This window comes from Podarcis bocagei (genome assembly GCF_964188305.1).
Source record: "Podarcis bocagei genome assembly, chromosome: 11".
Classification (NCBI taxonomy): domain Eukaryota; kingdom Metazoa; phylum Chordata; class Lepidosauria; order Squamata; family Lacertidae; genus Podarcis; species Podarcis bocagei.
In genome coordinates this window covers 46,471,874-46,497,529 of record NC_138136.1, presented here as the reverse complement: position 1 = coordinate 46,497,529, position 25,656 = coordinate 46,471,874, and the positions used below count along the sequence as shown (strand labels likewise).

The 25,656-nt window shown below is 45.0% G+C and overlaps 2 protein-coding genes across 3 annotated transcripts in view; one reads left to right on the top strand and one right to left on the bottom strand.

Moving 5' to 3' along the window:
* The window catches only part of C7 (complement C7), a 43,848-nt gene extending 34,860 nt beyond the window's left edge, over positions 1 to 8,988 (top strand). For both annotated transcript variants that reach the window (XM_081212761.1, XM_081212762.1), the window contains exons 16-18: positions 3,227 to 3,323; positions 4,550 to 4,734; positions 7,607 to 8,988. In XM_081212761.1, coding sequence (XP_081068887.1) covers positions 3,227 to 3,323; positions 4,550 to 4,734; positions 7,607 to 7,794 — 470 coding nt within the window. In that variant the 3' untranslated portion in view covers positions 7,795 to 8,988. The remainder of the gene's footprint in view (positions 1 to 3,226; positions 3,324 to 4,549; positions 4,735 to 7,606) is intronic.
* Positions 8,989 to 9,650: 662 nt separating this feature from the next.
* The window catches only part of C6 (complement C6), a 56,140-nt gene continuing 40,134 nt past the window's right edge, over positions 9,651 to 25,656 (bottom strand). Inside the window, exons 28-37 of the mRNA XM_081213329.1 lie at positions 25,146 to 25,271; positions 23,856 to 24,022; positions 23,222 to 23,447; positions 20,685 to 20,856; positions 19,888 to 19,999; positions 18,645 to 18,777; positions 17,874 to 18,065; positions 17,367 to 17,457; positions 15,423 to 15,664; positions 9,651 to 9,907 (exon numbers count right to left, since the gene is read on the bottom strand). Coding sequence (XP_081069455.1) covers positions 9,726 to 9,907; positions 15,423 to 15,664; positions 17,367 to 17,457; positions 17,874 to 18,065; positions 18,645 to 18,777; positions 19,888 to 19,999; positions 20,685 to 20,856; positions 23,222 to 23,447; positions 23,856 to 24,022; positions 25,146 to 25,271 — 1,643 coding nt within the window. The 3' untranslated portion in view covers positions 9,651 to 9,725. The remainder of the gene's footprint in view (positions 9,908 to 15,422; positions 15,665 to 17,366; positions 17,458 to 17,873; positions 18,066 to 18,644; positions 18,778 to 19,887; positions 20,000 to 20,684; positions 20,857 to 23,221; positions 23,448 to 23,855; positions 24,023 to 25,145; positions 25,272 to 25,656) is intronic.

Below are 25,656 nucleotides of genomic sequence, written 5' to 3'. Positions count from 1 at the left end.
TCTCACCAAGAAGATGGGCCTCAGATGATGATCGCAGGGTCCAGGTCAATTCATACGGGGATAAGCAGTCCTTGAAGTAGAAGAAGAGTTTGGATTTTTCATAGAATCATACAATTGGAAGGGACCACGAGGGTCATCTAGTCCAACCCCCTGCAATGCAGGAATCTTTTGCCCAACCTGGGGCTCAAACCCACAACCCCGAGATTAAGAGTCTCCTGCTCTACCAACTGAGCCATCAGGGGTTTGATATTCTGCTTTGAGACCCGAAGGAGTCTCTAAGCGGCTAACATTCTCCTTTCCCTTCCTTCCCCACAACAAGCACTCTGTGAGGTGAGTGGGGCTGAGAGACTTCAAAGAAGTGTGACTGGCCCAAGGTCACCCAGCAGCTGCATGTGGAGGAGCGGAGACGCAAACCCAGTTCACCAGATTACGAGACTACCGCTCTTAACCACTACACCACACTGCCTCTTTTGCGGTCCTAAGCTGTTTGAGGTTTTATAGGTCAAAACCAGCACTTTGAATTGGGCCGAGAAATTAACTGGCAGCCAGTGCAGTTGGGCCAGGATGTTTCAACCATCTTGGCCACTGAATTCTGTACCGGCTGAAGCTTCTGAACTTCTAACTCAGTGCTAAAGCCCCTGCTTTGGATGCAAAAGGTCTCAGGAAGGACTCCAGCTTGAAACCAGCTTCTGCCATTCAGTGTCAACGATACTGAAGCCAATGGACTGACTCTGTATGAGACAGCTCCCTCTGTTTCCAGTTATGGATCCAGTTCAGAAGGTTTGGGATTCAATTCAAAAGTATATTGGGAGGAGGAGATACCTATAATTTGGCTCCAAACTTCCCCTCCCCTCCTCATTTTGGAATTTGCCCCATGACCGCTGCTATATCAGGGTTAGCCAACGTGATGCCTTCCAGATGCTGTTGTACTACAACTCCCATCAGCCCCTGCCAGCATAGCTAATGATCAGGGGTGATGGGAGTTGTAGTGCAGCAACAACTGGAGGGCACTGCGTTGGCTACTCCTGTGCTAGATGGTTAAATTCAGCTCAAGGTTGTCAGTTGTTAACCCTTTCAGTACCGTGTGGGCAGAGAGAAGCATCAGTGATGAAGAAAGAGAATGCCTTTTTTAAAAAAGTTCACAAAAGAAATGAGTTGCCTTAAAACAGGTATATTAAAAATGAATGGGCTGCATTAACTGTGTTTGTGAGAACATAATTGGCCTTTTTGAGTCACGGTACTGTGAAGGAAAAAAATCAATAGATTTTCCCCTCATTGTAAAACCAGAGGGAAAAGACAGGTCTAGTCGCTCCAGTGGCTGCAAAGGGGGAGGATTTTAATTATGTTTTGATGGATTGGGATTACATTTCAAGTAGAAATAACTCAGGACCGGAGGTTCAGTAACAGAAAAGGCCACAAACAGGCCAGTCGTCAAGCATCAAATTTGTGCAGTTTCTTTTCCTGGTCCTTTGGTGGTTGTTCTTTTGTATTGCTATGTGCGCCCCCAATCTCCAAGAAATCTCAGGGGTGGGGCTCGGCACGCATCTCTTCTTGGAGCAAAGGTCACCGGAGTCTTATGGCGTCTTTCTGATAGATGGTTTTGTTTACAGGCTGAGCGTAGGCTAGAAGGTGCACAGCATTAGCATTCGCAGCCGATCTTCCTTTCCCATCAGGTTTCTAGCAGGGCCGCTAGTGCCATTTCTTTGGATTCTTGCAGAAAGCAAATCAGACCATTGTTTGTTTTGAGCTGGCTGGCTGTTCTTCTTCCGCACTTGCTCCCAGCCCAGGGAAAGAGAGGGAAACTGAGGCCCCATTCCCAAACGGCTTTCCTTCCAGCAAAGCCCATCAACTGAGAGGAACCTAGAATGCTGCCTTATAGCGAGTCAGACTCCATCTTGTTCATTGCGCTGATTTGCAGCTGGGCCAAGCTCAAGGTGTTACTATCAATATATAAAGGCCTTAACAACCGGGGGGCCAGTTTACCTGTGAGATCGCCTTGCCCCATATGTGCCTCCTTGGCTGCTTCGATCAGCGGAATTGACACAGGTACCACAAAACACCCTTTACACATTTGCGAGAATTCAATCTTTCAGGGTGGTTGCATCTACCCTTTGAAACTCCCTGCCTATGCAAATCAGGCAGGCACCTCCACTGTGCTCTTTTTGGCACCTGCTGACAACACAACTTGAAGGAGCATCTCCACCCCCGTCGTTCTGCCTGGACACTGAGGTCCAGCTCTGAGGGCTTTCTGGCGGTTCCCTCACTGCGAGAAGTGAGGTTACAGGGAACCAGGCAGAGGGCCTTCTTGGTGGTGGCTCCCACCCTGTGGAACGCCCTCCCATCAGATGTCAAGGAAATAAGCAACTATCTGACTTTTAGAAGACATCTGAAGGCACCCCTCTTTAATGTTTTTAATGTTTAATGCTGTATTGTGTTTTTAATATTCAGTTGGGAGCCGCCCAGAGTGGCTGGGGTATTCTTATTCTTATTCTTATTATTATTATCATTAATGATAATAATATACTATTGTTTTGACAAGCCTATCAAGAGATGTAGGAAGTTGATGTGCGTTTTGGTCTGCTTTTTAGCCCTATTGTTGTTTTAACTTTTCAAAAGTTTTGCATCAATTTTTGTTTCCTCGGGGATCGTTTTATTGTTTTAACTCTTTAGTAAACTGCTTTTAGGTGATTTTTTTTTTTACAATCAAGTGGTGCATAAATTTTATGAAATAAATAAAAGATATCATTGTCTACACTGACTGCCGGCAGCTCTCCAGGGTTTCAAGCAGGGATCACACTCCCAGCCCAAATTTGGAGATTGGACCTGAGGCCTTCTGCATGCAAAGCAGATGTCCTGCCACTGAAATGTGGCCCTTCCTGCCGAACCCACATAATGCTTGGATGGTGTCGAGGTCTTACCGAACATGCTAACAGAGTTAAAAGGGCATCCTTCGAAATTAGCCAGGCGCCAGGCTCATTTTGTGACTGGGGATTGTCAGGAGGGGAGAGCGCTTCGAGAAGCCTTGTCACCGTGTATGGCTGCAGAGACTCGATAATAAAATTGTCGCTGCTGGCACTGAGATCGCGGGAGAGGAAATGCCTCGCCACCCAACTCCAGAGAAAACAAAGCAGGAAGGAACATTGTCGGCTCTGCCAGGGCTATCAAGATAATCTCTGGCCTGTCTGCTCATTCCATTCTAGATCTTCTGTTTCTTCTTTCTCCTCAGTTCCCAGCACAGATACTGGGCCAGCTGCCCCTGAATGCCAGCCATGGGAGAAAGCCCAAGAGGCAAAATGTGTGTGTAAGATGCCGTATGAATGTGGGTGAGTTGCCATAGGTATCTCATTTCTGTTAGAAAGCTAAACCCTCCAAGGGCATGAGCCCATGACAGATTAGAAAGCTTTGGAGAAATAAAGCGAGCTTTGCTAGCAATAAAATATCATTTTCTCAGCCCTGTCCCACTTTAGTCCTTTTCATCTTTTTACCTGCCTTGATGGAGCTGTCGTTTGGTATTAGTAGAGAGATAGCTTGGCTAAAAGAACAGAAAGGGGAAAGAGGGCTTTGGTTGTGTAAAACAGGGAGAGAAAAGGAGACAAAAACATATATTCTGGAGATTTGGAAGCATGGCAGCGAGTTACCTTAGATCCTGCAGGGACCTTTTTCTAACAAAGGCAAGTGAACATGTGAAATAAAAATGGATGGTTTTTATTTGGGGGATGCTAGTCAGATAAGTAATAAATAATTTGATTCCCTTTTTCAGCTGAAGTGCTGGAGAATCCGTCCTGTGATATTGGGAATCTCTGTCAAGTAATGTGTGCCCAACCTGACATTCTTCTTTTAAGTTTATTCCTAAGGGCCCTCCAGACTGCTGGGTGTATTTTTTGTGTGGGTATATTCTGCAACATGTCATTGACGGGTTTGTACTGAACTGTCCACACATCATTATTTTGCTGTGTGGACTGTAGAGAATTCTGGTTGATGGGAGGCATCTGGCTTTGTGGGTCACAAATTGTGCAGGCTGTCCCCATAAAGCAGGGATAGGTAACCTGTCACCTTTCAGTTTTTGTTGGACTACAACTCCCATCATGCTGGTTGGTGCAGACTTAAGACAGGGCCTTTCCAGTGGTGGTCCCCCAACTGTGGAATGCCCTCCCAATCGAGGTGTGTCTGTTTCCCCTTTTATCAACTTTCAGGAGGGATTTGAAAACATCCGTGTTTACTCAGGCATTTGGTGACTGAAGAATACTGTTCCTGCCAACCCTGGGATCATTGTTTTTAACCACAACTGCTTTTAGGGTGTTTTAACTTGTAGGTTTTTAATTCTTTTCAGAATATTTTAACTGTTTTGAAATGTTTTTGCTTTGTTGGTTTTTAGAATGTGTTCCATTTACGAGGTATAAATTCAAAAAAATAAAAAAATCCCTCACCATTTGCTACTCTTGTTGGGGCTGATGGGAGTTGGTGTCAAACAACATCTTGGAAGGCTGCAGATTCCTGCTGTAAATTTCAGCCCCCTGTCAATAGTGTGATTTCTTGCTTTTCCTCCCAGCTCTTCCCTGGACATCTGTGCTACAGACCAAAGAACCAAGAGGAGCACATGGCTAACCATCTGCAAGCTACACGCATTGGAGTGCATGGGCAGGCAATATGCTTTGGTCAGCAAGGAAACCTGCAGGACTCCTGCTGCATCCACAAGACCTTGTGGCTCATGCCAGCTGTGGGAGACATGTCATGGTAAGAGGTTTCCCCAACATCCTTCTGCACCCAAATTCCCGACCAGATAATTCAATTTGTGGGTGCACTTGCTTCCCACCCCACCCCGGTACTTCTAAATGTAATTTACTGGGAATAGCAGGAACAAGCTTGGATTGAAGAAAAAAATATGTCGTTGACCTTCTAGATTTAGTGCAGAGTTATCTTAGCGTTGGGACGCAGGTGGCATTGTGGGTTAAACGACAGAGCCTAGGGCTTGCCGATCTCAGCGGTTCGAATCCCCATGACGGGGTGAGCCCCCGTTGCTCGGTCCCTGATCCTGCCAACCTAGCAGTTTGAAAGCACATCAAAGTGCAAGTAGATAAATAGGTACCACTGCGGCGGGAAGGTAAATGACGTTTCCGTGCGCTGCTCTGGTTTGCCAGAAGCGGCTTAGTCATGCTGGCCACATGACCCAGAAGCTGTATGCCGGCTCCCTCGGCCAATAAAGGGAGATGAGCACCGCAACCCCAGAGTCGTCCATAACTGCACCTAATGGTCAGGGGTCCCTTTACCTTTACTATCTTAGGGTTACCCTCCCCAGAATTAGCTGTGGCATTTCCTGTATTTCTGGCAGTGAGCTTCAAACTATGGAGTAGGAAAATTAGGATTTGTTACCAGAGATGGAAGCAAAGTTTAGCTATAGGATGAAGTGTACAATGGTGGTCTTCAAACTTACTTTTCTCATTGATTTGCTTGCTGAGGAATACAAATACACCTGCACTGCAGGGTTCTAGGGAGCATTCTTGAACCAAACTACAAATTATATTCACTTTATAGAAGGGGGTGTTTTTCATTTAAAACCCAGTTACCTGATTGGACCCTAGTATGTACAGGTAAGTGAGTTGTTGTTGTTGTTTTATTTGCATACTTCTCTATACCTGAAGGTCTCAAGGCAGTTCACATGAAGGATCACATACATAAAATCAAAATACAAACAGCAACCCAATTTAAAAAAAACCCCTAAAAAGAACCAGCATTTTAAAAAGAGTATAGGATGTAGATCAGGTCAGGCAAAGGCTTGTTAAAAAGGAACGTTTTTGTCTGGTGCCTAAAGGTGTATAGTGAAGGCGCCAGGTGAACTTCCCTGGGGAGTGCATTCCACAGACGGGGAGCCACTGCGGAGAAGGCCCGTTCTCTTGCTGCAGGCTCAGCATAGAAGGGGAGGGTGTTAAATAATTATTTATTTTAAAATATTTCCAGGATGCTTTGATGAGTAAAACTTACCCAAGGCTGAACAACTTACTGAGCAGCAGATAAAATACAGCTTACAACAATTTTAACTCATGAGCTATTCCTGCAATCTGCTCCGATTGTATATTTTATCTTTATGAACGCTGTTTTTATTGGGTTATGTTATGTGAGCTGGTCTTTGACCGTGATAAATTATCTATCTATCTCAGCTTACAACAGTAATAAGATAGAATATGACACAAAACACCCACTGCACCCATGTAATTCATTGATGACTTCTTGTACCCCACATGAATTTCAGTCTAGATTGCTCCCTCTCTTACACACATAGACTGGCAATTTGTGCAAAACCAAAACTTAACTGCAACCCTGCACTTCAAAATTGGGGTGGCTCAGGGCTAGATCTGTCCTGGCAAGCTGCAGGAAGTGGCCTGCCAGCTTTGTTTGCTGATCATTTCAGGAGATAATGCACTCTGCCAGATATTTGCAGAGTGATCTTTAAATCAGCACCTGGGACGGACCAAAGTTACTGAGCTTTTTTAAAAAGGAAATCAAAGTTGCTGTGCCGCATTGGAAATTCCCATGCCGCCCTACAGAACCCCTGTGGTGCCCAACGCCCCCCCCCCGGTGCAGAACTTAGGAGTGGGCTGTGTGACTATGCCAGATTCTAGAGCACTTGGACGTCAACTGACCAATATGGCTGATCACACAGGTGGCAACTCCACCATTTAACTGGCTTATTTACTGAAAGGTTTGCTGTCTTTTGAGAGAGGAAAGAGGGAGAGGTTGGGTGGGGAAACTGAGAGAAAAGCTGAGAGAAGAAAGAGACTGAAAGAGGAAAACAGAGAAAGTATATGGTTAAAGATTTGGAGTTCCATGATTGAGATGACTAGAGGACCCCTCTGCTGCAAGTTGAAGCTTAGAGTGGTTTTGAAGAAGTTGAAGATGACTGTGTTAGAGTATCAGATAGGTAGCCGTGTTGGTCTGCCATAGTCAAAATAAAAAAATTCCTTCCAGTAGCACCTTAAAGACCAACTAAGTTAGTTCTTGGTATGAGCTTTCGTGTGCATGCACACTTCTAGAAGTGTGCATGCACACGAAAGCTCATACCAAGAACTAACTTAGTTGGTCTTTAAGGTGCTACTGGAAGGAATTTTTTTATTTTGTGTTAGAGTATGGCAGTGCATTTTGTTTGGTAGGTCTTTAGCTGTCTCAAGCCAGCAGTAACACAACACTTATTTCATATTGTCTTAAAGCAAGCAGATGGACTGTACAGAGCCAGACTTTGTCAGCCAACCTGAAATACTCAGAGGTCTTGACTTATCTTGTATCAATAAAGTGGGAGAGAGGCATCTAGCTGAGATAAGGAGAGGTGCAGTGTTTAAACATCACGGCCCCCTCCTCCTTGCAGAAGCAGCTGTCTCCAAGAGACTCTGGGAGATGGTTGAGTCCCGCTGAGGCTGTATATCATCTGCCTGAGCGGCTGAGCTTCCCCAAACCAGCCCCAAACCTTGCATTGGTGCTGGGGAGGATAAAAGGAACGCCTGCGAAGTTGGCTTCTTTTGGTCTTCCTGTAGCTGCTTGTTAATCCAGCTCATTCGGTTAGTTACTGTCTCATTCACTATTGTAATATTTTTTCTCATTTGTGGCGGTTGTTTAGATCCAACCAACCAGTGCACGTGCAAAGAAGCTGGACAATGCGGCGACACAGGAATAAGCATTTGCGTTGAAGTGGAAGGAAGGGTCGCACAGCAGACCATGACTGAATGCGAGGCTGGCGTCCTCAAGTGCCAGGGGGAGAACATCACTGTTGTTAGCATAAGACCGTGCGATGTACAAAATCCCTAGTCTATGTTTGCTTATTGCACTAGGATAACCACTCGACTTTCCAGTGTGTTATACACTGTATTACATTACTGCTGCAAACTTTGGGCAAGTCTCTCTGGGGCATATAACTCATTTATGTATACTTGTTGGTTTTTGTTGATTACATTTGTATATTATTGAGAATTGTTTTATTTTGTTTTATCTACCCTGCTTAGGAATCATTTGATTAAGCAGTTTATATGTTCTTCTAAATAAAATAAAAAAGTAAAGGGTCAGGAGAATGGTGGGATGAGGATTATTAAAACTAGCAAAATGGATACAGTATAACTTTGTATGTGATGGGGAAGAGAAGGCTTGTTTATTTCAAGGACATATGGGGGGGAGTGCATCCCCCCCCCCCGATGGCTGTCATAGAGGAGCAGCCCACCCAGTGTCAAACACAGGATAGATTTTATTCATACTTCAGATGTGTACTTAAGTTTGGCACTTCACTTTTTCCTGTGGTGGTAAATGGCAGCTGCTCATTGGTATGGGAGAAAGTAAAGGAGGGCATCTGAGGGAACTAGTGATGTGCTATTAAATTGTTCTCTGCACTTACTGACTCACCCATGGAAAACCAGGCCTCCCCTCTCTTCTTCTCTGGTCTCCTTTGGGAGGAAGGTTCAGATATAAATTTAATAAATGCCCAAGAATATCTCCATAGGCTGACAGTTAGCTCTACTTCTTGACTATGCCAGATTCTAGAGCACTTGGACGTCAACTGACCAATATGGCTGATCACACAGGTGGCAACTCCACCATTTAACTGGCTTATTTATTGAAAGGTTTGCTGTCTTTTAAGAGAGGAAAGAGGGAGACGTTAGGTGGGGAAACCGAGAAGAAAGAGAGTGAAAGAGGAAAACAGAGAAAGTTGGACATACAGGATATGGATTTGGAGTTCCATGATTGAGATTACTAGAGGACCCTTCTGCTTCAAGCTGATGCTTAAACTGGGTTTGGAGAAGTTGAAGATCACTGTGTTAGAGTATCGCAGTGCATTTTGCTTGGTAGGTCTTTAGCTGTCTCAAGCCAGCAATAACCCACAACACTTATTTCATATTGTCTCAAAGGAAGCACATGGACTGTACAGAGCCAGACTTTGTCAGCTATCCTGAAATACTCAAATGCCATTACTTGTATCAATAAATAATGGTTGTTGTGTTTGTTTGTTTGTTTGTTTGTTTTTTTAAAAAAGGCTGTGGTGTGATTCCTGTTCATAATCCCCTCAGAATTATTTTATAACTTGTTGTTTGCCACCCTGGGCTCCTTTGGGAGGAAAGGTGGGATATAAATTAACTTCCCAGAATGCCTTGGGGGTGATGCAACAGATGTAGCCTTACTCTTAAGACAGTACAGCCATACCTTGGATCTCAAACGCCTTGGCTCCCGAACGATCAAAAATCAAAAGTGAGTGTTCCAGTTTGCGAATGATTTTTGGAAGCCGAACATCCGGCACAGCTTCGGACGGGCTGCAGGAGCCATGCTTTGGTTTCTGAATGTTTTGGAAGTTGAACAGACTTCCAGAACAAATTCCGTTTGACTTCCAAGGTACGACTGTAAAGGGAATGTGGCCAGTGGGAAGCAGCAGAGAGAGAGCATTGAGCTTAAAGGAAGAAAGAAAAACTTTAGCTACATCCTAAGTTTAAGTAAGGTAAATGGCAACTCCATCTCATATCCCTCAATATTTTTGGGGAGGGATTCATTTCATCACACACACCCATTCCACCTAATGAATGGTTGAAAAAGACAGTTCTGAAATCTTCAGCAATGCTGTACTCTTAGGACATATGTAAAGCACTCCTTACTTCAGTGATTGTCATATACTGATACCAAAGTACTAACGTCCATTGATATTTATTCTGAATATACCATGCTACCGAAATATGTCTGTCCATAAGGAGATGACGTCTATTTTAAGGCAAGCAGTTCCCAGGATGAAAGGATTCCACCCTCATCTTGGTGCACTTCATGGCCCCCAATGCACAGAGGGTGTATGTCCTCTTTGAACGCCCTCTTCTGGTCTGGATGCAGTAAAGGTGGCCATCATCCTTTGGGCACTGGTTTGGAAGCAAGCAGGTACACCGCGATTCTGTTTCTGTGAATGGGAAATGGCTTCGGGTCAGCTGAGCATGATTTCTGTTTGCTTGTTCAGAGCAGGGGTGGATCACTTTCTGGCCCCCAGATGCTGCTGAAATACAATGACATCATCCCCAACAAACATGGCTGATGGCCTGGGATGATGGGAGTTGTAGTTCAGCAGCATCTTTCAGGCCAAAGGTTCTCCACGACCTGATCAAAGGTTTATACAGTGCATCATCCTGTTTTCTACAGCGGCCAACCAGATGCTTATAGGAAACCCACAAGCAGGAAAGTTAAAAAAAGAAAAAAGAAGAAGCAACAGTCTTTTCTTGCTGTTGCTTAGTTATTGGTTTAACTTATATCTGCTTTTCCATCACATGGTACTCAGAGTTGATGAGCTCCATATGCTCCTCACTCCCCTCTAGCATGTGTAGAAACAGCCTTCTTGACTGCTGGACCTACTACTGGTTTCGTCTGCTCCATCCGCTAGAGCCTGTCTTTGCATGCAGGGGGAAGTCCTAACTCACTGAGGGTTTGAGACCCATCGGCTATTCTCACCTGGTTTAGCTGGCCAGTCAAAACCATTCCTGGGTTGTGACTGCTGTCACATGCTGACAGCTTCTAGGAGTCACAGGAGAGAGCTGAGTGCAGGTTGGGGACCAAAGGGGGACAAATTACTCCAAGGAGCACAGTGTCCTCCATGAGAGGTAAAGGTAAAGGGACCCCTGACAGTTAAGTTCAGCCGCGAATGACTCTGGGGTTCCAGCTCTCATTTCGCTTTACAGGCCGAGGGAGCCACCGTTTGTCCTCTCTGCAGACAGTTTTTCTGGGTCATGTGGCCAGCATGACTAAGCTGCTTCTGGCGCAACGGAACACCGACACCAGAGCAGCGCACAGAAGCGCCGTTTACCTTCCTGCTAGAGTGGTACCTATTATCTACTTGCACTTTTTGGTGTGTTTTTGAACTGCTAGGTTGGCAGGAGCAGGGACCGAGCAACGGGAGCTCACCTCTTTGCAGGGATTCGAACCGCCAACCTTTTGATTGGCAAGCCCAAGGCTCAGTGGTACCCCACACACTATATAAAGTGTAAAAAATAGGGGATTATACCACGTCAAATATGATCTTCGAATTGATTATAACATAATAATGGAAATGGTGTCCGTAAGCTCCTTTTGCATGACAAGGCCTCCTTCCAAGCATATATCACACATTCATTTTGACACATTGAGGGCATTCAATTGCAATGCCAGCAGTGGTGGTTAATTTAGGAATACCAGATAAAATACACACCACCTATTTCCGGAATAAATCAGTTGCACCTCCATTAGCAGAATGTTTTAAATAGAATTTGGGATTTTGCCTTTGGGGCCATTCAGACACAATGCCCTCACTGCAATCTGACATGACAAGAGTACGCCAGCACAAGCTTCGGGGTCCTACACTCCCTCCCTCTTCTCGCTGCACATGGTGCAAAAATAACATCAATAGTAATAACAAAGTCTGATCCTAGCTTGTGACAAACCATAGTTTGCTTTTGCATCCAAACCTGTTATATTCTTTGACAACAAATCCTCCATCTGACTCAGAGGCAGGCTCAGAAGGAGGTGAGGCAATCACTCCACCCTGCTCCCAGATCATCCAATGTCAGATTATCAGGCTTTAACAGACACTTCCAGGCCAGAGTACAGCCCTTCAATTATTATTATTATTATTATTATTATTATTATTATTATTATTATTATAAATTGGATTTATATACCACCCTATACCCGGGGGTCTCTTAGCACCTCCTTACCACCTCCATGCCATAGAAGTCAGAATAGGGCAACTGCTCTTTAAATGAAAATATGGTTCCTCAGAAGGGGCAGGGCAAATAGGAAGTTGAGGCTGGCCAGCCTTCATAAGAACTCACTAAGGTGGTGGGGCAAAAACTCTGACTGAATACTTCCCTGTGAGCTCTCCAGGGTGCTGACAAGCTGCCTTTTTGCCCTGGTTGGAACATGGTAGCTCCCTCCTGACTTGCCTTGCTATGGCCTTGCTTTTGTGGATGTGACCTCTGTCGTATCAGTAAGTGCCTGGTGTTCACCTGGCCTCCGCTATGACCCTAAACTGGGAGAAGGAGAGAGAGAGAAATCCAGCAGAAATGGTTTGTTTGGCTACAAACCAGGACTGCAAACTATGAGTACAGGCAAAACAGCAAACTCCCATCTGCTGCATAATATGACTGTATCAGACATTAGTCTTACTCAGACAAGACTCACTGAAGGTCAACTAATTTCAACTAAGTTGTCAATTAATTTCAGTGGGTCTACTCTGAGCAGGGCTGGCCCACAACATTTTGGAACCTCAGGAAGACCCCATAATGGCTCCTCCTCCCGTCCAGGGAGGAAGGGTTGAAGGAAGATCTACATCAAGAACAGGGGGGTTGGGAAGAAAGATTGACATTGGGATTGGCTGCCCCAGTGAATCTTGCCACCTGAAGCAGTTGCCTCACCTTGCCTTATGGGTAGGCTGGCCCTGACTCTGACTATGGCTCAGTTGGATACAGCCCCATGACTAGAGCTTTCTAATATGTGTCTACATTTGGAGGAGGCAGCACCGTGCCTGCTCACTCTCCTAATGCGAAATCATTAGCACTAGCTGCTTTAAATCAGTTGTCACCTCCCTTGTCAATATTTTGAACCACCACTTGTAAATAATATATAATGTTTTGTTTTTCTAATCTCTTCTGATGCAACTGGAAGTTGCTTCCATCAATGAAACAGTCTAATGACAGTACTGAGACCACGCTCTTCTACCTAGGGCTGCCTTGCCCTGTAGCAGTCAGATTGTAGCTGCAGAGGGGATATTATTTCTCTGCTTCCAATCACTATATGTTATTTTCATAAAGAAAAATAGTTCTCATCCAAATTGGAAGGATGAGCGAGTGCGGTTTTGCTTCAGGTGTGAAAGCGTCTAGAGTGGTTTCTGCTTCTGCTTCTGGCTAAAAGGAAGATGATCGTCTTGGGTGAGGGGGGAGAAGGGAGAATTTAACCAGACAAACCATCTTTTTCCTGGCAGAAAACTTATTCATGTGTTCTCAGCCAAGGCAATTTACGAGAAAACCCACAATTGTTATCACCCTGTTGCACAGTGAAAAACAAGTTGCATAACAAACATTGACACGAGGTTTTGCTTTTGCAGAGATCTACTAACCAAAAAGGCATTTTCTTGCAGCCGCTTTCCCTCTGAAATCCATAAATAAACATGGATCTCACACATGTTCTCTCCCCCCCCCCCATTTAAGAATATGATTTTGAAATGTCTTGGAAATGAAACAGAATGACCCTCTCCACATTTTTTCCTACTCAGTAATAAGCCCTCTAGATTTCAGTGCCACTGACCTCTCAGGAAGTATGTGGAGGAGTGCAGAGGCATTAGCAAAATTATTTCAATAGTTGTAGGTTGATCGCCCACTAGCAAACAGACAAATCAAAAGGCAGGTGACTTTTGGACCAAGCTTGACAAGGTGAGAGCACTTTTAGATGCCCAAGTGACAACAGTGGCTAGAGGGGGTTAATCTCTTACCACCTCCAGGTTAGATTAATGTGCTTTGCAAGGGGATCCATTGAAGACGGTAATAATAATAATAATACCTTTATTGTCAATGTACAACCTGTGTACAGTGAAATTAACTGAGCCTCCCCCACAACACAAACACTCAATCTCATTGCACTCTGTGTGCTTGTCACACAACACACCAACCCCGAAAGTCAGTTGCACTATATTATTTTCTGTTCAGCAGCCTAACAGCCCACGGATAGAAACCCTTTTTAGCCTGTTGGTACAACTGATTATACTTCTATATCTCCTGCCCGAGGATAGAAGGTTAAAGAGGTGCTGGCCGGGGTGTGAATTGTCCCTGAGAATTTTTCTTGCTCTCCTAAGGCAACGATCCCTTACAATGTCATCTAGCGGGCTCAGGGGACAGCCCATGATGTCATGTGCTGTGTTCACCACCCTCTGTAAAGACTTTCTGTCTGTGGCTGTCAAGCCAATGTATCACACTGTGATACAATATGAGAGAACACTTTCTATTGTGGTCCGGTAGAAGGGTGGTGCTGTGGTCTTCTAAACCACTGAGCCTAGGGATTGCCGATCGGAAGGTTGCAGTTCAAATCCCCACGACGGGGTGAGCTCCCTTTGCTCTGTCCCAGCTCCTGCCAACCTAGCAGTTCAAAAGCACGTCCAAGTGCAAGTAGATAAATGGGTACCGCTCCGGCGGAAAGGTAAACGGCATTTCCGTGCATTGCTCTGGTTCGCCAGAAGCGGCTTGGTCATGCTGGCCACATGACCCGGAAGCTGTACACTGGCTCCCTCGGCCAGTAAAGCGAGATGAGCGCCGCAACCCCAGAGTCATCCGCGACTGGAGCTAATGGTCAGGGGTCCCTTTACCTTTTTAGAAGGAGGTCATCAACTGTTGTTTAACATTGTTCTTTCGCAAGACCCTGAGAAAATGGAGTCTCTGTTGGGCCTTCCTAACCATCTGAGTTATATTGTTTTTCCAAGTGAGGTTTTCATTAAGGTAAACTTCCAGGAATTTAAAGGAAGAGAGCCATATGGGGACTCATAGCCCTATATGGGGATTAATATATCCCATATCAAATGGCAAGGAGTGGGCCTGCAGCAATTAGTCCCACCCTGACATCACGTTCTCCTTCCTGGATTCTCAAGTTTACTGCACAAACGTCTGCAGGGAGTAGGCTTCACATGTGTAGTTGCCCAACCAGAGGCAACCTCAGATTCTACAACTCTAATTGTTCAGGGTTCCAAACTCACGGTTTGCAATCCTGGATTGTGGACAAACCACAGTTTGTAGGAACTGGATGCAAAGGCAAACTTTAAGTTGCAAGCTAATTTGACCAAACAGCAACAGGAAAATTAGTGATATTGTGATAATCAATTAATAAAATTAATTGTTACTATATGTGTGCTTGTGTTACACACACACACACACACACACACACACACACACACACACACTGTGATTGCTTGGATTTATATTCTGACCAGTCATGGATTTACATATAAGCTAAACAAGCTATAGCTCAGGGCATCACTCTCTTGGCTCCCCCCCCCAAAAAAAAATATTAAAGGAAAAAACACCTGGATATACTTTTCCAAAATATAAGATAAAAAAAAAAAACATACATACAGCAACAGTGTTTTGTGTTGTGTAGGCTCCTATTTGTTATGTGCAAATGACTTTAGATACCTATTAGGCCCATAAATTACACAAAAAACAGTGACAATTTGTTGTTGACAAAGGACAGCTGGACATATAAAGGGCCTCATTACCTTCAGTAGCTTAAGGCCTCATCAAACCAAAATCCAGCCCTGATTCTGATGATAGAAGCATGCATCTATAGTGTTTCATAATTTATGTATTAGCTGAAATTGTATATTTTCTCTTAACACTTAACTGTCTCTTTTCAACATGCCTTTCAATTTACGTTTAAAAATGTTCATCCTTCCAGGTCAACAAACTTACCTGAACATGTTTCCCAGTCATAACACACATCATATCCACAAGGTTCTTTCTTTGTGCTGTTTGCTGAAAAGCTTGCCCTCTCGACAGCCCAGTTCAAAGGCGTGTCATCGTGGCAGGGTCCAGAATGGAGGAAATGGAACTGTTCGGAGCCATTGCACCTTTCAACCAGATACTGGCAGCTCAGTTTTGTAAGGGCTTGTTCAGATGCCCCATCCAGCACACAGATCTCTTCAGAGTAGAGACTGTAAGAGATAAGGGTGAGGACTGGGAGACAATATGGTCCCACCGTTCGTTGCTTGCTTTTCTGAGGTGGCCTTTTAACAGTCTAATGCATCCCCAGAACACCTGATCTTCCTTTGCTGCTTTAAAAAAATTACATTGAAAAGAGCAGTACACAGGCTTTTCACAGCTATTCCAGAGTTCAAGAGATGCCAAGGACTTTGCTGCTTCGTATCTGCGCTTGTGTTGGGCTCCAATTTATGCCCTTAATCTATCATTAGGACAAAACTAAGTAATCATTACTCTTGACAGGTGCATTCATCTGACACATCTCACAATTACACAATAATTATTGTATTTTAATATTTTGTTGGAAACCGCCCAGAGTGGCTGGGGAAACCCAGCCAGATGGGCAGGGTATAAAATTATTATTATTATTATTATTATTATTATTATTATTATTATTATTATTATATTTTACACTGGATAGAAATGCATCTCCCTTCACAACCATCCAGTTCTCCATAAAATCCTTATTTAAGCATGAGATTGCAGGTATTAGGAATTTCAGACTCCTCCAGAAAGTTGATGTGCAATTTCCCCCTCATAGATCGCTGAGCTCCAGGCTCACCCCCCCCCTCCTGTTCCACTTGTTCTGAACTTATCTTTAACATCAGCTTATGGCCACCATAAAGAGGAATCAGGACTTTGGAGGGAATCATTAAAATATTTATTTATTTTATTTATTATATTTGTATACTGCCCTTCATCCATAGATCTCACGGCAGTTCACAGCATTTGAAATAGTGTGTGTGTGTGTGTGTGTGTGTGTGTGTGCGCGCGCGCGCACACGCGCTGGTGGCTTACCCTGGGCAGACCCTTTTGAACAATGACATCAACACTTTAACAGAGGTCGCCAGTGTGGTGATCACGTACCCACAGGTGCCCACCATGGCCTTCCCTGATGCCCGCAGGGTCCCCTCTCTATATTAAAAATAGATCTGAAAGAATAAGTCTATTGTAGGCCAAGAGAACAGGTACCAGTGTGTGTGCTTGGTTGCAGTTTTGCAGCCCATGAAAGTTTCACAGGTTTGCAATGTGCCCACAGGCCCCAAAAGGTAAAAGGTTGACAACCTCTTCTTTAGAACAACAGCATCAACACATTTACCCTGTTTCTTTTGGCATTTTGACATCCGGTTGTTGTTTCAGAGAGCTTTGAGACCTCCCAGAATCTGAGGTGGTTTTTCCTCCTGGTTGTTTTTCTTTGTGAAGCATCTTCTGCCAAATTGCTTTGTCACTTTTCTTTCTCTTGCTGTTGGTTTTACCTGATTGCTGCTGTCTAATTTGATTAGGTCCAGTTGATTAATTTTTTAAAATACTATTAAGCTTTGGTTATGGTGTGTGTGTTTGTTTATTTAGGGCTATGCAAAATTTGCTGGACCCAAAAGGTAGGATATGAATGTATTAACAAATAAATACGGGTGCACAAAGGATGGAGTGAAGACAAGCTGCAGGACACCCCTATTCTTATCACCAAATAAACTTTGACACAGATCATAATCTGTGAGGCAGAATGCACAACATCAGATGTGTATTATGTGGTCCACCAGGAACGCAACACCCCTCCCGTTTTTGCTGTCCTGCAACTACAGGAAGATTGCTGAGTAACCATCAGGCCACAAGACCAGGCTTATGGTCAGAATTAACTTCATCAGGCTTACTTACTCACAGTCCTCCTCAGCAGATATACAAACGCATTGAGAGTCCACCTCTTTTTGTCCAAGTGGACAATTCCCTCTTGAATTCATCTGCCCATCTGAAGAAAAAGAATTAAGCAAGCATCACATATTGGCAGTTCACAGCTACAGGCTTCATGGTGGACTGCCAAGTAGGTGAGCAAAGTTTCATTATCCTAACTAGTCTGGAAGAAGAACAGAAGTTCTGGACAACCCACAACCCACCAACCCTGTATCATTGTGTATTGAAGGTTTGACAGCCCATTGGGTCCCAGCTGGCTAGCAAGCCAGATTGAATAAGCCCTGAGTGGGACACCATATCCTGGCTGGTAGACAGTGTTTGATTTATCATCTCACAATTTGTGCATGCTTGATTCAGAGCCAGTGATTGTCCCTTGCTAAGCCTTCAGCACAGGGTGAGGAAAATACAGTAAATGGTGAATACATAAGAAGCCTAAAGTCATGAGTGCAGAAACTGGCATTGGTAGAGACTTACCTTCCTTGCAAGTAAGTGATGTCAAAACAGGAGGTGTCCATGATAGATCAGCCCCACAGGTGTACTTCTTTTGGCCAGTAACAACACGACCACCTGGGCAACTTAGGTGGATGATGTCCCCAATCCGGTACTGGAATTTAAATGGGGTGATTCTGATATCATCGGAGATGGGTGGTCTGGAGCAAGTCGACACTGGAGTTTAAGAGATAAATTTGGATGTCTGAATGAACAAGTTGATCTTTGGATGAAGGGTGGAGGGAGGTAGGAAACATCCCACTTCCTGAAAATGTAATGGGAGAACTGAACTGGGATAAATGTTGCATCCAATGCTGTTGTGTGTGTGTGTGTGTGTGTGTGTGTGTGTGTGTGTGTGTGTGTGTAAAATAGAGTTCTGCCTACACAATGGGACTTCACATTCCCTGTGCTCCAAAATCTGCTCTGCAATGGGGTGGGCAGCCTCTGGATCAGATTTTGGATGTGCATGAGAAGCTGCAGGTGGTGGAGAGGAGGAATGTGAAAACCCATTGTCTGAGTCCGCTTCCACAATGTTGGATTCTGCCCATAGATGATAAGGAGCTTCACTTCTATTCTTTACACCAGAGACAGGGAATCTGTGGTCCTCTAGATACTGGTGGCCTGTAATTCCCATCACATCTGCCCATTGGCCATGCTGGCTGGGGCTGATGGGAGTTGTGGAGTCCCAAGGAATATCTGGAAAGCCACGGGTTCCCCATCCCCACTTTCCACTAAAGCTATTCTGCTGCTTCTTACATTGGCACTCGACCGTGTGTTGATTCCATGTTTTGTCCGGCAGGCACCTGAGGAACTGGTACCCAACAAGGTTATAGCCACTCAGGCAGACAACTTCTGCTTCTTCTCCAATGGAATAGTGTGTTTTCTCATTCTGCAATCAGGGTAAGAACAAGTCATGAAGTGGGTGATTCACTGGCTAAATGACAAAAACTAGATGACCCCGAGGTCTAGTGTTGAGGGGGGGGAGAGGTAATAACACTTAATTAAGTATAACATGCAGCTCCTTCCTAAGCAGCAATGAGAAGATTAGAAGCAAAGCTGGGTTGTCACACACACCTCCTGGGGAAGGACAACACACCCCCCACAGGCCACAAACCTGAATGGTTTCAAAAGCGTATTGGCCAAATTCATGGAGGTCAAGGCTATCAGTGATTGCTATGCTCTGCTTCCATGATTGGAGACAGCAAGTCTTCTGAATACCGGTTGCTGTAAACCACAGGTTGGGTGGGGAAAGACTGCTTTTGTGCTTGGGTCCTGTTAGTGGGTTTCCAACAGGTATCTGGGGGGGGGGGGCAAGGTAGGAACAAGATGCTGAACTAGGTGGGCCATTGGCCTGATCCAGCATGTTCTTACATTCTTAATCCAGGTCTTTTAAAATTGTGCCATGTTGCTACTGAATGGTCTCTCCACCTTTGGTTCTGGTGAACGTCTAACTAGTTCTGGCACATTTTAGTCTGTAAAGGTAAAGGAGGTAAAGGGACCCCTGACCTTTAGGTCCAGTCGTGGCCGACTCTGGGGTTGCGGCGCTCATCTCGCTTTATTGGCCGAGGGAGCCAGCGTACAGCTTCCGGGTCATGTGGCCAGCATGACTAAGCCTCTTCTGACGAACCAGAGCAGCGCACGGAAACACCGTTTACCTTCCCGCTGGAGTGGTACCTATTTATCTACTTGCACTGGCATGCTTTCAAACTGCTAGGTTGGCAGGAGCTGGGACTTGGCAACGGGAGCTCACCCCGTCGTGGGGATTCGAACCGCCGACCTTCTGATCGGCAAGTCCTAGGCTCTGTGGTTTAACCCACAGCACCACCTGTGTCCCTATTTTAGTCTGTACATGCTCACAAAACCATTTCAAAAAGGCGATTCTCATTAACATGTTCCAGAATTAGTTCCTTGAGCCAAAGCCTTTGCCAGATGGTTTGAGACACCCCTCCCCCTCCCAAAAAAAACCCCTTTCTGTTGCTGTTTGTGAAATGTTCCTCACCCTGATGAATCCATTTTCTGGAGGTACTGGAGTCACGCATCCCAAGTCTTGTTCTGGTTGATACATATCTACTTCTCTTACGGCTTCATCGTCATTTATGCAAGGAGCCCCTCTGAAAATGCATGAGTTAGGAGCTTATTAAACAAACAAGAGTAATAGAGAAGACACTACAGCCTTAGAGTGCAGTAAAGCTGTCACCCCCTCCACATCAGCATGGCTTCATTAGTGTCAGGTTCATTTCTGTTTGTGTACACACCAGGTGGTGTTAACTGAGTGGGGGTGTCCATGGAGAAGATCCTAGGTCCAGCTCCCAGCATCTCTAGGTACAGCTGGGAAAGACCCTTGTCTGAAACTTTGGAGAGCCACCTCCAGTCAGTGCCTTCCCCAACCAGATATTTTGGACTACAACTCCCATCATCCATTGCCATTCTGGAGTTGATAAGTGTTGCAGCCCCAAAATCTGGAGGGCTAGATAGACCAGTGGCTTCACTTGGTATAAGACAACTTCCTGCACTCCTATGTAGCACCCACCTCCTCCAGATTCGGGGGGGGGGCCCCTCAAAAATGCTAGTGCCAGCACTATTTGGGTTGCACCCACATGGTGACCTTGAAAGGGGACTTCATTGTTTTTAATCCAGTGCACATTCACTCCCTCTGGTGAACTCACTTATCTTTATCACTCAGCACTGCAGGATCAGGGGATGGGGCAAACTTTAGGGTACAGTATGATGTGTAGCTTGAGCTTGAGCAAAGGACGCTGTCCACTGGTGGCACTGCATGGATGATGTGATTCTTACTTGTCTTCAAACAGTGAAATATAGCAGTCTTCCTCTCCTTCTCCATCACCGTCACAAGGTTTTCCTCCACTTGTGGGCGGGGGGTTGTTGCACAACCGAGTTCTCCTCCTCTTGAAAGATGCATCACATGAACTCCATGCAGACCAGCAGCTCCAGAAGCCATCTACTGCAACTAGCATTCAACACAACAAGGTGCAGATGTGAGCTCATCTGAATACTACTGGTATCAACAGAAAGCCTGTTACCAAACTCAGTGGTTGCATCCATATTTAATAATCCCAGTTTCCTGCTTTATGGTTTAGTGTGAACAGGCAGAAGTGCACTCTCGCATTGCCCAATCACCCCAGCTTCACTTCTCCCCTGGTGTGAGCAGAATAAGCAAACCCTAATAGGCCACTAACACTAGCCAACTTCAAGAGATGACTTGCTGGTTGTGACTTCTTAGGGGGAACAAATCCTGATCTCTGGTTCAGATGCAATGGGACACCAAGGCTTCTTGGATGGTTTGCCCTGCTCATGCCAAGGGAGGAAAGCCTTAGAAACCAGACAAATTGCAGAAGCACAGCACTCATTCCCAGTAAGCCATGATAAGCAGAAAGTCTGGCTTATTGTTCTGGAAAGCCAGTGTGGCAGTGTGGTTAGGAGGACCTGAGAGACCAGGTTAAAATCCTCCAAGGTCACTGCCTCTCAACCTAACCTACCACACAGGGTTGTTGTGGAGATCAAATGAGGAGAGGGATGAAGCATGTATCATCACCTTGAGCTCCTTGGAGAAAAGGTTGTGGATCGGTGGAGTAAATGCTTTGCACGCAAATTATCCCCACTTCAGTTCCAAGCATCTCCAAGCAGGAAAGACCTCTTTTCTGAAACTCTGGAGTACTGTTAGCAGACACTGTAGACATTGCTGAGTTAGATCTGGCTTAGCATAAGGCAGCTTCCTATATCTGAATGCAGCAACTGAGTTTTGGTTCTCTCTCTCTCTCTCTCTCTCTCTCTCTCTCTCTCTCTCTCTCAGCACACCTTTTGTAACAGTGTTGTCTCACCCCTTTCTGAAACCATCAAAAACAGTTCCACAGCCAATTCCATGATTCATTCATTCAACCAATCTGTGTATTAGTCATCTGACAACAAGTGTTCTCAAGGCGACATGGCGCACGAAAACAGATTTTTTAAAAGATCACGGTCCCATCAGAACAATGATTGATAAAGCAACTCTATAAACAAAGCAAGCACTTCAAAGCTGAGATCTATAGAGTGACAGACGACAAGTTTGCCTTGAGCCAAGTGTAATCAGGAGCAGAAAACCTAACAAAATAATGATTCTCAGCCTTTCCATTGTCGCTCTTCTTTTCTACTCCGTGGCCCCATTAGCAGGTCAGATATAACCGGCTATGCAGGCACACCAAGGACTCAGCTATACAGCTGCAAATAAAACATTTTAATAGTGTTGTAAAGTGCATTGTACAAATGTGACACTAGATGGCGATGGTGAGCTATGGCAAATTCAACATATTTATCAAAATATTTTTTTAAAAAAGCATTTTTACGTTTTTTATATGTGTCTAGATTTCACTCAAGAAGCTCCTTGGGCAGCAATATTTTTAATGGCTATCTACAAAGTCATGCTTTGTGTGTGGGGGGGGAGCGGTTTCCAGGATCCCTTGCAACACTGAGTTCTAGATGGCAACCTCTTTCATTGTGTACAGCTGTTGTCCCTGTGGCAATCACACAGGGTCCCCAGATGTTTCACCATCTATTGATCCCTGTGCCACCACTTTATTTCTCGCTGCCACCACCCAGGCTCTACCTGGTACAATACTGAGTCCAGTCAGGGTTAAATTGGAACATAAACTTTTTTTTATTTATTGCAGTTTAACAAGCGTGTGATTTCATAAACGATATCGGTCAGTTACAATCATGGGGTGCCTATCCAGACCTAGAACTTCCGCTACCTGCTCTCACTCACTAAACTACCTCTCAGATATTTACTTGTCTTCCTAGCCCCTAACTATTCCTAACTCAGCTTATTTCACTACACTAACTCAACCTACCCACAAACTCTATTCCAATTCACTCCCACTCCAACCAACCACCCAACTCCCAACGAACTCCCCCCTTCGCCCCTCCCAGAGCTGGTTTTATAGTCCCTCTGACTCCACCCTCCTGAGTTCTGATTGGGTAACCTGTTTAACTATTTCACCTCCAGCACTCTCTCATATGTTAACGTCACAGTCCCCTTGCCGCCAAAATAGCACTTTTCACAGGACTCCAGGAAACACCCCAGAGGCTGTGTGCTGCAGCTACATGGGGCAGCAAAAAATGTTGCTGGCCAACCATTCTGATATGTTCACTCTTACTTTCACCAGCTTGTGTCTCAACCATTTATCACTAGCACCAACATTTCAGGTGAGACTGCTGCAGTGCGTTGTACCTGGAGCTGCCTTTGAAGACCCCGTGATTACTTCACTCAGTACAAAATGTAGCAGATGGGTAGCCAAGGCTCAGAAGGTACAAGTCACCATATGCATGCTGAATACCTGACTGGTAGTCTGGGGCTCGTATCTCACAGTTATCACCGTAAGTTCCAGCTTTGCAGATACACAGGCATTCGGTCCCAGATAAAACAGGGTGACCATTGTTGGGGCATGGGGCACATCGGCATGGATCGTATTTCTCCATATATTCTGAAAAAGCCTTCCTGAGATTCCTGCGTTTGGTCACAGCACATGGGAAGTTCTTCACCAAATCCAAAATGGGGGTCACCTAAGAAAGAATTACACAGAGTTTCTCAAATGTTGTCTTGGTGAAATCCCCTAGGTCTTGTTTGGCCCTTCTCTATACAACCAAGAAAAAACAAATGTTTCTCTTGTGTTTTCTGCTTTTTCTGTACAAGGGCAGTTGAATTACAGAATCATGTCACTGGAAGAGGTGTCTAGTCCTATTGCCTGTTCAGAGAAGACCAGCCAGATGCCCCAACATAGATTAAATGAAATGGGAAGAATCAGGACTTGCACAGACAAGGAACAATTTTACATAAATCAGCACATATGCAAATGGAAAAAATAATAATCCTCACTTCTTCTTTTTCGTCTAGGAGAGGTGAGTATCTTACCATCACAGTAAGACCCGTTTTCCTTGTATCTACTCTTTATTTTGCTTTCTATCTCTTACCTCAAAGTCAACCACCACTGGGTTTTCCTTGGTTGATTCCATCCAGTCGGTAAAGATAGTTTGTCCCGGGAAAGACCCTTTTTTCTCCCAGCCTAGCGCTGCAGCATACTGTGCCCTTCCACCCTTGACCAAGGAAATAGACCGTTCAGATGACTTCAGCATGGAACCTAAGATGCATATGAAATCAGCAAATGCAACACACACACACACACGAGAGAGAGAGAGAGAGAGAGAGAGAGAGAGAGAGAGAGAGGTGATGAGGGAGGGTCATGAACTGGAAGTTCCAGCTGCCAACTGGGGGTGCCAACTGGAGGTGCCTTACTTCCTGTACCCTTCTTGGTCTGGGCTTTGAACCAGTCAGTTAGAGGAGGATCCATAATGGAAGAGTGGCCTCTCAGCTACAGTACTGACTTGAGTGATGTCAGCTGACCCCACAACCAGAAAGTGATCAGCTGACTTCATAAACCATTGGAGGGGGACCAATACCTATTCCACCCTCCGTCCCTCCCTTTCTGTCTCATCTGAGCAACAATGGCTAGTAAATGTCCTATCTCCCACTGGATCCAGAACTCGAACTTGGATTACTTTTTCGTCCAAAAACTTTGATGTTAATTGTTAGTGTTTTGAATTTTATTGTATTACTTTCTTCCTTAGTGGGTCATGCAAACCACTATTCTGAATAATGCTTTTCATAGGGTAAAGGGGCACTGGGGGCGATATTATAGAACCAAGTGTGGGAAGCAGCCTGCAAAAGTTTAGATACTGGTTAGACTTGGCCAGTGGTAGCCATTGTGGTGTCTTTCGGACTACACTTCCCAACAATTGTGACCATTTGGTCATGCTGCCCAAGGTTGAATTTCAACAGCTCCTAGAGGGCACCACATTGACTACCCATGGACTAGTGTCTTGGGAATCTTGAATGCAGAATATGGGGAGCCCTAGATGCGGGTGGCGCTGTGGGTTAAACCACAGAGCCTAGGACTTGCTGATCAGAAGTTCGGCGGTTCGAATCCCCACGACGGGGTGAGCTCCCATTGCTTGGTCCCTGCTCCTGCCAACCTAGCAGTTCGAAAGCACGTCAAAGTGCTCCGGTGGGAAGGTAAACGGCGTTTCCGTGTGCCAGAAGGTTTGCCAGAAGTGGCTTAGTCATGCTGGCCACATGACCCGGAAGCTGTACGCCGGCTCCCTCGGCCAGTAAAGCGAGAGGAGCACCGCAACCCCAGAGTCGGCCACGACTGGACCTAATGGTCAGGGGTCCCTTTACCTTTACCTTTAGGGTAGGATAGCTACCTTCATAGCTCTCGGTCATTTTACTTCTGACACAATCGTAATTAATATCTGTTTTCTTAATGAAGAAAAGATAGGTTCTTGTCGTTTCTGTTCGTACACAGCGTTCCATTTGTTGCTGGGTTAAGCCTAGACACCATTCAACAGCAAAAATAGCAAATGACATTTCACAAAGGAGAACTGAGCATCCACGATATCAAGCACAATAGCATCTGATCCTTGAAAGTGGTGGTTGTCAGGCTGCGGCCAGCAGCTCACACTCAAACCACAAGGCACGTTTGAAATATTCTTCCACTATGAGAATGTCACGTTTTTCTTTCTTTCCCTTTTTCAAGAGGAAGATCCAGTATCTCATGGCTGTGCAGGAAATTTAGCTTTCCCGTTGTTCTAATTCAGATTCCCTGCTAAAGCTAAGAGGGTTTGGAAGGAACAGCTCTATCACTTTAACCCATTTCTTGCCCCCCCCCAAAGCATTTCCTTTATATCCATTTTTCTCTTCCCCTCCAACATGGAA